Raw genomic sequence first — 12,936 nt, 5'->3', positions numbered from 1 at the left:
CTTGTCCACTTTTATCCATCCACACATAGCTACATTTACTGTATATGACACTGACTCTGTTGCTGTACTCCATCCATAGCCCTCATTGATGATGATCCTGATGTGTCACAGGATTCTCATTTTGCCCTAATCACGGTTCTTTATCTTTTCCCCTTTTACTAGCAAGTTTATCCAAGACAAGTATGATGGCTATGATCAGCAGACGGCGTCCTATATCGCTGGGGCTGTGTATGACAGTTCTCTGGTGCTGTCTGCGGCTGTAGGAATATTAATTGTAAGTTTTAACTCCTCTAATTTTGAGTACTATCTTATTTCTATTTAGTACTTTAATCTCTCATATTATTATTTTTTTTTTTTTTTTACTGTTCTTAGGACTATGTAGGAATGAGGGGTTTGCTGGCGGTGCTCTGTGCTGTACTCACATTGCCAGTGTTTGCCCTGCTGGCGTTCACCTTTGTCCCCCCGCTGGTGTCCACCTTATGGCTTGGAGTTACTTACTCTTTTGCAGCGGTAAAGTATAATGTTTCTGTCTTATTTTGGGTTTTTAGAAGTGACTGTAAACCTAAAGTTTGCATGCATAAACCGACTGACTGTATTAAAACGGCTGTCGATCGATGTTTGCACCGGCAGACCGCTCTAAACAATGGAGCAAGAGTGATCTGTAATGTAGTGTTCTGTGCCGTTGTGCTCAGGAGCGCGAGTCCTGATTACACAGGACAATGTGCTACCGAGAATGATGAACTTCTGTGCAGCAAAAACGATCATTTTACCTGAATTTAAAGAGAAAAAGGGAAAATGGATAGCGCTCACCGCTGCGAGGTAATGGATGGAGAATAAACATGTGGAGGGCGCCGCTTTTGCTGGTGAGGCACATCCATGAAGAGGAAGGAAGGTCCTATGATTAAAGGGTGCTTGAAACGTGTTAGGTTTTATATGGTTTCCTTAGATCCTTGTTTTAATGACGTGTGAATAAACTGGATTTTAACTTTGGATGGTTGTGCCGGATTCCTTGCTTCCTCCTTATCATTTTACCCGACCAATCATGGCTGCCGATCACCTGATGAGCGAGCAAGTTATGAGACAAGTGTTCTTAGAAATTGTCGTGCAATGTAAAAGGACTCCTAGAGCTTGTGTTCATTAATACAGGAATGGAGATGGCAATCTATTGTTCTATGTTATGCTGCTTGAAGTGTTGTTACTCTGTCGCCTTATTGGGGGACATAGAACCGTGGGTGTTATGCTGCTGTCCACTAGGAGGCGACACTATGCATAATCTGAAAAAGATTAACTTTGGCTCCTCCTCTGCAGTATACACCCCTGGACGGCGTCAGCCTTCTCCAGTTTTTGCTTAGTGTCGCAAGGAGGCACACCTAAAGAGTTTTTACTCCGTTTTTTTTCCTTGATTTTTTTTTTTTCAACGGATTACAGATGAAGAAAAGCGGGTCCCCAGCGAGACTCCCGTCATGGCTCCCTCCTCGGTCCCCTATTAAGGGGTACCCGGTTGAGGTCGAGACGGCTATTCCCCATGTCGCTCCTTCCCCAGTCCCTCGGGTACTGGCTCGAAGTCGAGACGGATGACGAAAATGACACTGCAGTGTCATAGAAGGGGCGGATCGAGGCAGAAAGGGCGCGCTTTTACATAGCTCAGCGCGCCCTTTTCAGCTCTCCGCCCCCTTCCCCCTCCACCTCAGAATCCCGGTGGCCATCTTGCTGCAGCAGGAAACATAGCCGACAGCCATACAACAGTCTCCGGGGGGGCACAGGACTATGATTTGTCGGCGCTGGACTTAAGGGCCCACTGGTGGGGTAAGATCACTGCTGGGTTCTCTTTACTAAGCTGTGCATTCATATTACCTATACGTTCTCCCCTTTGCATAGCCCCTGTAGGACCCCTGCTAGCCAGCCTCTGTGCATGATGCCGGGCTCAAGGAAGAAAACCAGACAAGAGCATTCTGCACAGCCTGCAAGACCACTCCCCAGGGGCAGCACAGACCCACACTGCCGGGACTGTGTCCAAAACACTGGGTCAGAACCAACGCTTCTGCGTCTTCTTCCATACCGGAATGGGCTACTCAGATGTTGCAGTCTTTAACACAGTCCATACATAGCCTGACCTCTACACTACTGCAGGCTTTGCAGGGTCATGTCTCGGCTATGAACGTTACCCACAGGGCTGTGGAGTCGGAGTCGGTGCTCATTTTGGTGGAGTCGGAGTTGGAGTCGGTATAAAATGGACCGACTCCGACTCCTAAAATATATAATAAATTGAGTACAGTAATTCAATGCAGGATGTGCTGAATATTTTTTCATAGGAGTTTGGGAAAGTTATGAAATGTCCTATAAATGGCTGTTATATTCCTGATCTAAGGCTACATTCACACACAGCGTTTTTCCTGTGTTTTTTGAGGATACGTTTTTCAGCTGCAAAAGCTGATCTTTTTAAAAAACTGCATCACCTGAAAGGTTTTTGAGCTCATAGATAATGTTTTCAATAGCAAAAGCAGATTAGAAATCTGCTCTATCTATCCATTTATCCATATCTGTCTATCCATATCGTATCTGTACCAAAAAGAATGAAAACCGGGTAGTACACCAATATATATTCTGTTCTATCTAAATATCTTGATTATTGGATCATAAAAATGATTAAATGTCTGAGGTTCACATTGTAGTACAATAAATTTTTCACTTAAATATAAGCAATATGTGTGGGAGTCGGAGTCGGTGTAAAGGAAATTGAGGAGTCGGAGTCGCAGGTTTGGCTTACCGACTCCACAGCCCTGGTTACCCAGGCCACCGGCCGTTCTAGGCCGAGCGTGACTGCATTCGTCAGGTGGCGGCCGCTAAGCAGCTTGAGCCTTGGCCGGAACCCAAATGGGAGACCAGCCCGCGCTAGCAGGTCCGGGGTCATGCGTTTAAATCTCGGGGACATGCCACTTCCGACAGTCTCAGACGTAAGCGGACCCACAGGTCGCATTCATCTGCGTCCTCACATAGCACTCGGTCGTCCCCCTCCAGGGAGAGACACATTGGCTCTAGGTCACCTAGTCCGTCCCCTGACAGAGACAGACAATGCGGATCTCCGCAACGATTTCCGACCACAGACTCGGAAGGCATATGTGACTCTAACCCAGACAACGAAACAGAGAATTATCTCGTCTCTTGTCCCCCTAGCAATACTGCAATAGTTGAGGATATCGTCTCTTCCATCCTTCGGGTGCTGGACATTTCAGATCCAACCCCGGAAGCACCAGAACACAAGATTTCCTTTTAAAGTGTTCAGAAACCATCGAAGGTCTTCCCTAATCACCCGGAATTTCAAAAAATCTTTTCTAAGCATTTTTTGCAGCCTGAGAAAAAATTCGCCAATCGCAAGTATTTGGAAGCAAATTACTCCTTTCCACAGAAAGACACCAAGGATTGGACAGATTCGCCTGAAGTGGACCCTCCAGTCTCTAGGCTGGCAGCACAAACGCTTCTCTCGCTGCCGGACAGTTCAACCCTCAAGGACACAGCAGACAGACAAGTCGAACGCATGGCTCGTTCAATCTTTGAAGCGGCAGGTGCCTCTTTGGCTCCCGTATTTGCTTCAGTTTGGGCAGCCAAGGCCATCATGGCTTGGGCTGATCTATTGCAAAAGGTCCTTCAAGCTTCAAATCCTCAGCTGGCGGGCCAGGCGGTGCAAATTGCAGTGGTGGCAGATTACATGGTCCATGCAGCGTTGGACTCTGCAAGAGGAATAGCATCAAACGCCATCACAATCCGGCGTATTCTCTGGCTAAGAGAATGGAAAGTGGACGCGGCCTCAAAAAAAGTCCCTAACAAATCTCCCGTACTTCAGTGGCCGTCTTTTCGGTGGAAAGCTGGATACAATGATATCCAATGCTACGGGGGCAAAAGTACTTCCCCCAACTAAGACCAAAACGCACGTTTAAAAGGCGTAATCAATCTAGTTTCCGATCCTTTCGGAATTCTTCAGGCTGGTCCGTCTCACGCCCAGCACAAAACCGTAATCGTTCCCCCCGCAGGGACAACACACGTGCGGCACAGAGGCCGGACAGGAACTGGCAATCAAAGACAAGCCAGGCAAAACCTAAAGGAGGAAAACCTCAGACTTTTCCCTCATCCTGACTCATGCCCTCTGGAAAACACCCCACTTGTAGGCGGACGACTGCTACTCTTTCAGCAGGTCTGGCTGCCTATTACAGAAGAAAAGTGGGTCACGGAAATAGTGTCTTCAGGATACAAAATCGAGTTTACTACCAGCCAACCGCACAGGTTTTTTCCCTCTGTCCCTCCAAAATCCCCGCTCAAAGCTTAGGCCTTCAGTCAAGTGGTTTCTTCCCTCCTGCGAGCAGGAGTCATAGTGCCAGTCCCAGCAGAAGAGCGCTTCCGAGGGTTCTACTCCAACCTGTTCGTGGTGCCCAAGAAGGGAGGCAGCGTCCGACCCATACTAGACCTCAAGCAACTCAACAAGTATGTTCGAGTTCATCACTTCCGCATGGAATCCCTCCGGTCAATCGTTGCGACTATGGAAAAAGGAGAATATCTTGCCTCCATAGACAGACATACAGGACGCATACCTGCATATACCGATTGCTCCCGCCCATCAGAGGTTTCTCAGATTCGCAATCAACCAAGACCATTACCAGTTTGTGGCCCTCCCGTTTGGTCTCGCCACGGCTCCCAGAACATTTACAAAGGTCATGGCAGCTACCATGGACGTTCTGCACTCCAGAGGCATAGTAGTCATTCCATACCTGGACGACCTTCTCATCAAGGCCCCCACCCTCAAGGACTGCGAGGTCAACGTCTCGATCACGATCGACACTCTGACGTGCCTGAGATGGTTAGTCAATTTACAGAAGTCCTCGACTACCCCGAGTCAGTCTCTGACCTTCCTGGGGATGCTATTCGACACCTCCAAGGGTCTGGTGATCCTCCCCAGGGACAAGGCACTGGCTCTCCGTCTGGGAGTTCACACACTCCTCCGCAAGTCCCCCAGATCTCTCCGGTATGCCATGAGAGTATTTGGCAGGATGGCAGCAGCAATGGAGGCGGTACCATTTCCCCAGTTTCACCTCAGACCCCTTCAACTGGCCATCCTCAAGTCCTGGGACAGGAATCCGTTCTCCCTCGACAGGGAGTTCCGGTTATCAGCAAACACCAGGAGGTCCCTGCACTGGTGGCTCAAGCCAACCTCGCTTGCAAGGGGAAAATCCTTTCTCTCCGGTCAATGGAAGGTTTTGACCACCTACGCAAGCCTTATGGGTTGGGGCGCGGTGCACCTACATCAGAGCGCAAGGCAGGTGGTCACCAAGGGAATCGACCATGCCCATCAACATCCTGGGAATTCGGCCATCTTCCTGGCGTTGAAAGCCTTCTATCACTTGCTGGCAGACTCTTCTGTCAGATCTGTCATCGTTGGGGGACCCCGGACGTGGATCTGATGGCATCCCATCTCAAGGCCAAGGTTCCCAATTTCATAGCCAGGACGCGCGATCCGCGGTCGCTCGGAGCAGATGTCCTGGTTCAGGACTAGACCCAGTTCCAGCTTCCCTCCCCCTGATCTCCAGAGTCCTGAGGAAGATCAAACAAGAGGGTGTTCCCACCATTCTGATCGCTCCAGACTGGCCCAGGCGTACATGGTACGCCGACGTCGTGCAACTCGCAGCAGACGCCCCCTGGCGTCTCCCCACACGTCCCGACCTCCTGTCACAAGGCCCGTTCTTCCACCAGAACTCGGGCTCTCAATTTGACGGCGTGGCCATTGAGACCTGGGTTTTGACCCAAGCAGGTTTTTCACCGGACGTTGTTAAAACCATGATCAGGGCTCGAAAGCCAACTCCAGCCAGGATTTACTATCGTACCTGGAAGATTTTCTTCACATGGTGCGACTCTCGTGGGCAGATTCCACTTCCCTATTCTCTTCCAAAGGTCCTCGGTTTCCTTCAGTCAGACCTGGATGCCGGGCTATCCCTGGGCACGCTGAAGAGCCAGGTGTCAGCGCTCTCAGTGCTCTTTCAGAGGCGTATTGCTAACAAGCCGCAAGTGAAGACTTTTCTCCAAGGGGTTTCCCGATTGGTTCCCCCCTACAAACGTCCGTTGGAGACGTGGGATCTCAACCTGGTCTTGACAGCACTACAGTCACCTCCTTTTGAACCCCTTAGGGTGGTCTCACTCCGCTTTCTATCACAGAAAGTGGTTTTTCCTGGTGGCAATCACCTCGCTACGCAGGGCGTCTGAACTTTCAGCTCTTTTCCTGCAGACAACCCTTCCTGGTTTTTCACCAGGACAAGGTGGTTCTCCGTACAGTACCATCCTTCCTTCTGAAGGTCGTGTCCAGCTTCCACCTCAATGAGGAAATATCACTACTGTCTCTTTGCCCGGCTCCCGTTCATAGGGTAGAGAAGGCTCTGCATCCGCTTGACCTTGTCAGGGCATTGCGTATTTACGTGTCTAGGACTGCTCCCTTCTGGAAGTCTGATTCACTTTTCCTTCCAGAAGGCGTTCGCAAGGGCCTACCGGCTTCCAAAGCCACCCTTGCTAAGTGGATCAAGTCCACCATTCAAGAGGCTTACCGCCTCAACAATTCTCCCCTTCCGGCCGGTATCACGGCACACTACGCGGGCGGTAGGGGCCTCTTGGGCCATTCGGCATCAAGCCTCAGCACATCAAGTGTGTAAGGCAGCCACTTGGACTAGCCTGCACACATTTACAAAACACTACAGAGTACATACCCAGTCCTCAGCGGATGCGAGTCTGGGTAGACGGGTCCTGCAGGCGGCAGTACCCCAAGTCTAGAGGACTGTCAGCACAATATTCATCCACTGCTTCCCACCCAGGGACTGCTTTGGGACGTCCCACGGTTCTGTGTCCCCCAATAAGGCGACAGAGTAAAGGAGATTTTTGTGTACTCACCGTAAAATCTCTTAGCCTTTAATTGGGGGACACAGCTCCCACCCTGTTGCCCTTGCGGGCCGTTGTTACGGTTGGGTTCTCATATTGTTGTTTGAGCCTGTTTATAGTAGCCTTTTTTTACAGGCATGGTTATGTTTCTGGTATATTCCTCCTAATGCTTTTGCACAAAACTGGAGAAGGCTGACGCCGTCCAGGGGTGTATACTGCAGAGGAGGAGCCAAAGTTAATCTTTTTCAGATTATGCATAGTGTCGCCTCCTAGTGGACAGCAGCATAACACCCACGGTTCTGTGTCCCCAATTAAAGGCTAAGAGATTTTACGGTGAGTACACAAAAATCTCCTTTTTTGCTTCAAACATCCATCTTTGGTTTCTGGATCAGGAAGTATCTGCCTGATTGCTACTTCCTTTATGCCATATTAGCTGTTAGGTGCCATCAGAAACCTTTAAAAACTATAATTTTTATTGGATTTGCTTTAAAAAAATTTTGCCAAAAAACACGAATATTTAAAAATTGACAAGCCCTAGGTAGCTCGTCTGGGTCCTCCTTGCAGCAGAGGTTGACTCCCTAAACGTGCGACAATTGGCGCCCCCGCTCCTCGACAGCTGTGTTTTCAGGTCCCTATTCTTTGGTGCAAGGACAAGCCACTAATACAAATCTAATATCGGCATCACATTAGTTGATTATTCTTGAACCCGAGAATAGGGACCTAAGGAGACTGCCATCGAGGACTGAGAGCGCCAGTTGTCGCATGTTTAGGGTGTCAACCTCCACTGCAGTGTAGACCCAGAGGATAGGGCTTATCAGGGTGGATATCTATTTTTAAATATTCGTGTTTTTTTTGTTTTGTCTTTTTTGCATATATTTTAAAGCCTATCTAATAAAAATTATAGTTTTTTAAAGTTTTTTTTTTTTTTTTTTGTGACCTTGCAATCTTTATAAGGGAAGGGGCGGAAACGAGCCTTGCTGTGTGATGTGTAGATGATTGCTCTTAAATAATACAGTATGGATCCAATTCCATTGACCACTGCAAAAAACTCATGTGAAAGAGAAAAGATCCACATGGCTGTGCGAATAAAAGTATACGAATCTCTTATTTTACATATTTAAAGGGTTGTCTGGACAATTTAAAAACCGGGCCCTTTCTGATGCATTTCTGGCCAAAGCCCTTAGTTAGAGGCCTATTTTATGACGAAGGGCTTCGGCCATAAACTCGTCAGAATGGGCACGGTTTTATAATTATCTGGACAACTTTTTTTTTTTTTTTTTTTTATCTTGTAAAATAAATATTATTTCACATTTTTATTCACACATCCATTTGGATCTTTTCTCTTGCAATATTTATACTTATATTAGCTGTTAGGTCTCACAGAATATCCATCTATTTTGGGTACAATGGTCTAACCTGCCGCTACCTCTCTTCCCTGTAGGCGAGCATGTGGCCATCCATCCCTCTTGTAGTCCCACAAGCTACTCTGGGAACCGCCATGGGTCTTGCCACCTCCGTACAGATGATTGGCATCGGGATTTCTAATCTCATCGTTGGCAGAATTCTTGGTACCAAATCTAGGTAAGTGTTATTGGTTTCGCTCATCCTTTTTACTAGGACAAGCTAGGGGTTATTCACATATGTCAGCCTGGAAATGACACTAGGTTTCACTACCAGCGGTGACTGATCTTATACTATTCTAAGGCCCTTAACATAAAGACTATCAAGAGTTATTTAACCTTTTTTAACTTTTGTTTGCAGTGAAGCAAAGATTCCCTTATGGCGATGGCAGCAAATGATGATTTTCATGTTGGCAAATACCATTGCTTGTATCGTCACTTCCGTAATCTTAAACATCGTGGACCAAAAACAGGTAACTGTGTGGCCTCCTGCGGTTGTTACATCTCATGCATGTGGCTGCTTCGGGATTATGTCTTGCTCTGACAATTGACCAGTTCATTTTTCTGGCGTTCATCGTATGGTTAAAATGATCTGGTAACTTGACTCTCCAGGGCCGTATAACGCCAAACTTATAAGTTTGTATAAAACATGTCTCGCCCTTTTCTCATACACTGTTATGTTTATTTGCCTGAAGAGCTGACGTGTTGATTTGGCGTATATACAATGTTTTTATCACTTTTTATTGAATTTCTTTTTTTTATCATCTCACATTTCTAATCGATTGCCAAAATTATTTTTTTTTTCTGGTTTTTGGCATTTTCCACAAGGGAGAATTTTATATTGCAATACACTGGACTTTTACTTGTGCAGTGATATGGTTTTTTACCATTTATTTTTTAAATAAACATATTTGCTAGTTGTATCTGTTCCTAGGAAAGCCGGTTCAGGAACAGATACTATGTTCTTCAACCATTAAAGGGAATCTGCAACTATTAAAGGGAATCTGTCACCTCGATTTGGCGCTGTATGTAAATGAGTTCTGTCCAGTCTGATAGGCGGTGTTTTGACTCCTTGGCCGCTGTACGCAACATTTCTGGTAATTTCTGTAGTTGTCTTCCATATTAAGCGTGTGCGTAGTATGCGTTGCCCAACTGCAGGCAAAGCTGAAAAGCATTAGTGTGCATGCGCTGGTGAACTATGTCCCGGAACACAGAAATGGCAGCGAAATACTTCCGGGACATAGTTCACCAGCACATGCGCACTAATGCTTTTCGGCTTTGCCCGCATTTGGGCAAAGCATACTGCACATGCGCGATTGGAGATTGCAATGCACATAATATGAATGAAAACTACAGAAATGACATGAAATATTGTGAACAGCGGCCAAGGAGCCAAAACACCGCCGACCGGACACAACTCATTAACATACAGCGCCAAATTGAGGTGATAGATTCCCTTTAACTTGGATACATAGCTCAGCAGACAGTTATGACTGCTCTGCTCAGATCATAGTAGTCATATCATTGTAGTTGCAGTGCTCAAATTACTCATTACCAGAGAGCGCTCACCAGGTCTGGGCAGCAATGCTGCAGAGGTGATTTTATTCAGTGACATACATCTGCTTGAAGTCAGCGTTGCAGCCCTGTGCTTCAGCTGCAATTATGACTTCTTCACTCAGGTCACAGTAATTACCGTTGAGCACGGGTCCATGCACCAGCGATGTGGTTGATTTCATACAGTGACCTGTACCCACCGTTGGATGAAGTCATTGCTAGTGCTTGGACCTGTGCTCACAAGTAATTACTGTGATCTTAGCGCTACAATGACATGACCAGTAATTAGTGAGCATGCACTAGGATTGTGGTGGCTACTCCATCGTGCACCGCAGCGCTGGTGCCTGGACATGGTGAGGGCTCTCTGGTAATTACAGTGGTGAGTACTGTAGCTGAAATGACACGACGGCTCCACTTAGATCACGGTAATCCACCATAACAGTTCCTAAAGGGAATTGTCATTGAACTTTCCCATCCTATACCCTGAAACAAATATGCCCAGTATTGCAGTCATGTGGAGGAGAGTGTTCTCATTTATTTTATTTTTTTTCCTCTTTTGCAGGGAGGCATATTGAACAAAATGAAAAAGAAGAGATCTCCTACCGAGCCACAGGAGTCCGACAGAACGCCAATACTTAACGAAGAGGATGACCGGAGGTCTATTAACTAGCTGACACCTGCTGAACATTTTTTTTTCTCATCCAGGTTATGTGCTGAAAAAGACGTTGTATTGTCACTTGGATACTTCTCATGTCCACGTTGATTGACCACTAACATCTAAACTGGAAACGCTAAGTAGTATAGGCATGTACTAAATGGAGTGTTCTCATAATACATGACATTTAATGGGATTTCCACTCTGACATATTTATGGCATGGTCACAGGATATGCAAGAAACATCCAATAGATTCAGGCCCACCACTTGTTCTGCAATCGTCAAACTCCAATAGAAATAAATAGAAGCACATGTACGATCACCCCCATTCTTGATAGATTTGGGTCCCGCTGCTTAAATCAATATGCCATAAATGTTCCAGAGCGGAAACACCCCTGATGCCATAACTAGTACAGACTTACGGTTTTTCGGAAATGTCCTTCGGATTTGTCATAGGCATTACTGACTTTATTTCTTAGGTCTATAAACAGATTATGGGTGCACTATATAATCTATAAATAATGTTTTTCTATACCAAAAAATGGGTGTTTGTTGAAAATTACCTACACAAAACTGACAAACTATTGTCCCCTCTAGACTAAGTACGGTTCCAAGTAATGCAGTACCGTTATTTTGCCACTAGATGGCAGATATAATCTATTTCCATTTGTGCCAAACCCAAACTTTATAAAATAAAGTTGGGAGAGGAGCGTTACCTAAAAATACGCAAGTACATGAGAAAACTCTTAACTATTCTCATGTGATGTGAAGCGTTGGCAAGGCTACTGGTACTTGTTGATAAATGCCCGTTTGCCAAGGAGAGTGAAGAGGAAACTTGGGATTTGCTTGTGCAGCATAAGACAAGGATTTAAAGGGTTTGTCCTGCATTAGACTATCCTGCCAATATAGCAGGTAGCAGGAGACATGGCATTACCTACCCTGCTCGCCTCTTGATGTGGAGCAGGACCAATCCTTTAATCACCAGACACAGAGGTGACCAAATATGACATCTGCTTGATCAGTCCATGAATATCCTATATTGTGTGATCATTAGTGATGAGCAAACATGGTAAGGTGTTATCTGAGCATGCTCAGGTGCTGTCTTCGGCGTGCTCGAGTCATATATTCGAGTCCCCACGGGTGCATGTCCCATGGCTGTTTGACAGCTGCAACATATGCATGTATTGCAGCTAACAGACAGGAAATCCCTGCATGTGTTGCAACTGTTGACCACTGTGCATCATGCAGCTGTGGAGACTCAAACATATTATTTGAGCACACTGAAGACATTCTGATAGCTCTTGCTCATTAGCAGTGGTCATGTAGATCTTCTCACAGCACATGATCCTTGCTATCAGATTTTAAAAGCATAGAAATTGATATCTGTTAAAGGGATTGTTCTATAAGCAGATCACCTGTGTACAGGTAAGTGGTGTGATAACTGAGATGCTTACTGATTCTGAGAGCTGGAAGCCAAAAGTCCTTGTGGGACCATTGCTTCATTTAGTCTATTAAAGTGATGGCCGCACATGCTCACTACTACTGATGAGTGAGTATACTCGTTGCTCAGGTGGTCTGAGTATTTTGGCGTGCTTGGAGATTTAGCGTGGCGACGCAGATGCATGATCTGTGGCTGCTAGACATGCTGATTACATGTGGGGGTTGACTGTTTGTTAGGAATTCCACACATGTATTCAGGTTGGCTACCAGTTGCAAATCATGCAGCTGCGTTGACAAACGCTAAACCTCTGAGCACGCCAAAATTTACAGAGATCACCTGAGCAATGAGTATACTTGCTCATCACTACATTGGTGACTTTAAGATCCTATTTTTCATTACTGATGGATGATGGATGGATGATGTGGTCAGATCACATTTTTAAACTAATCCTGTATAGTTGTTGTTTCTAGGACAACCCCGTTAAGCTTTAGAGTTGAGACAAAAAAACTTGCAGAATCCTGGTTGAAATGCGCACCAGCAGGTTTCTGGTCAGGCAGCCATGGACTTTTGATCCTACCCACAGCATCGTTGGCTCTGATCTGGTGGCCACAGACCAGACATGGCCGCTTGACCACAGTCCTTTTTTGAATCATTTTGCTCACCTCTAATAAACTACTGCTGCTGACTTGGTGACATCCATGCAAAGCGTCCGATCTGGTCCTGTGCTGATTAGTAAAGCCAAGTCCAAGAGTCCGGTTCCTGCAAATATTCTACCTCTTCCCTGTCTACCAATGCAGTATTCACTATAGGATCAGGTCTTAATGTTTTACTAGTAAAATGGTTAACATTTATGGTTATTGTCATGTGACTTATCTACAGAAAGGGAGATTTTATAACTAAATTTCATAAATAAAGTTTCTAAAACCCAATAACTACCACAGCACTGTGAGTTTTGTATGGAGTGTACACAGATTAC

General features: G+C 46.0%; 1 protein-coding gene across 2 annotated transcripts in view; it reads left to right on the top strand.

Moving 5' to 3' along the window:
• The window catches only part of LOC141057085 (lysosomal dipeptide transporter MFSD1-like), a 32,364-nt gene extending 19,472 nt beyond the window's left edge, over nucleotides 1-12,892 (top strand). For both annotated transcript variants that reach the window (XM_073553611.1, XM_073553610.1), the window contains exons 10-14: nucleotides 163-274; nucleotides 373-510; nucleotides 8,351-8,490; nucleotides 8,671-8,782; nucleotides 10,426-12,892. In XM_073553611.1, coding sequence (XP_073409712.1) covers nucleotides 163-274; nucleotides 373-510; nucleotides 8,351-8,490; nucleotides 8,671-8,782; nucleotides 10,426-10,533 — 610 coding nt within the window. In that variant the 3' untranslated portion in view covers nucleotides 10,534-12,892. The remainder of the gene's footprint in view (nucleotides 1-162; nucleotides 275-372; nucleotides 511-8,350; nucleotides 8,491-8,670; nucleotides 8,783-10,425) is intronic.
• Nucleotides 12,893-12,936: the final 44 nt, after the last annotated feature.

Source organism: Dendrobates tinctorius, unplaced genomic scaffold (genome assembly GCF_039654945.1).
Source record: "Dendrobates tinctorius isolate UK_male_01 unplaced genomic scaffold, ASM3965494v1 ptg000202l, whole genome shotgun sequence".
NCBI classification, from domain to species: domain Eukaryota; kingdom Metazoa; phylum Chordata; class Amphibia; order Anura; family Dendrobatidae; genus Dendrobates; species Dendrobates tinctorius.
The sequence above is the reverse complement of the archived record's forward strand: the minus strand, read 5'-3'. Positions and strand labels throughout refer to the sequence as shown.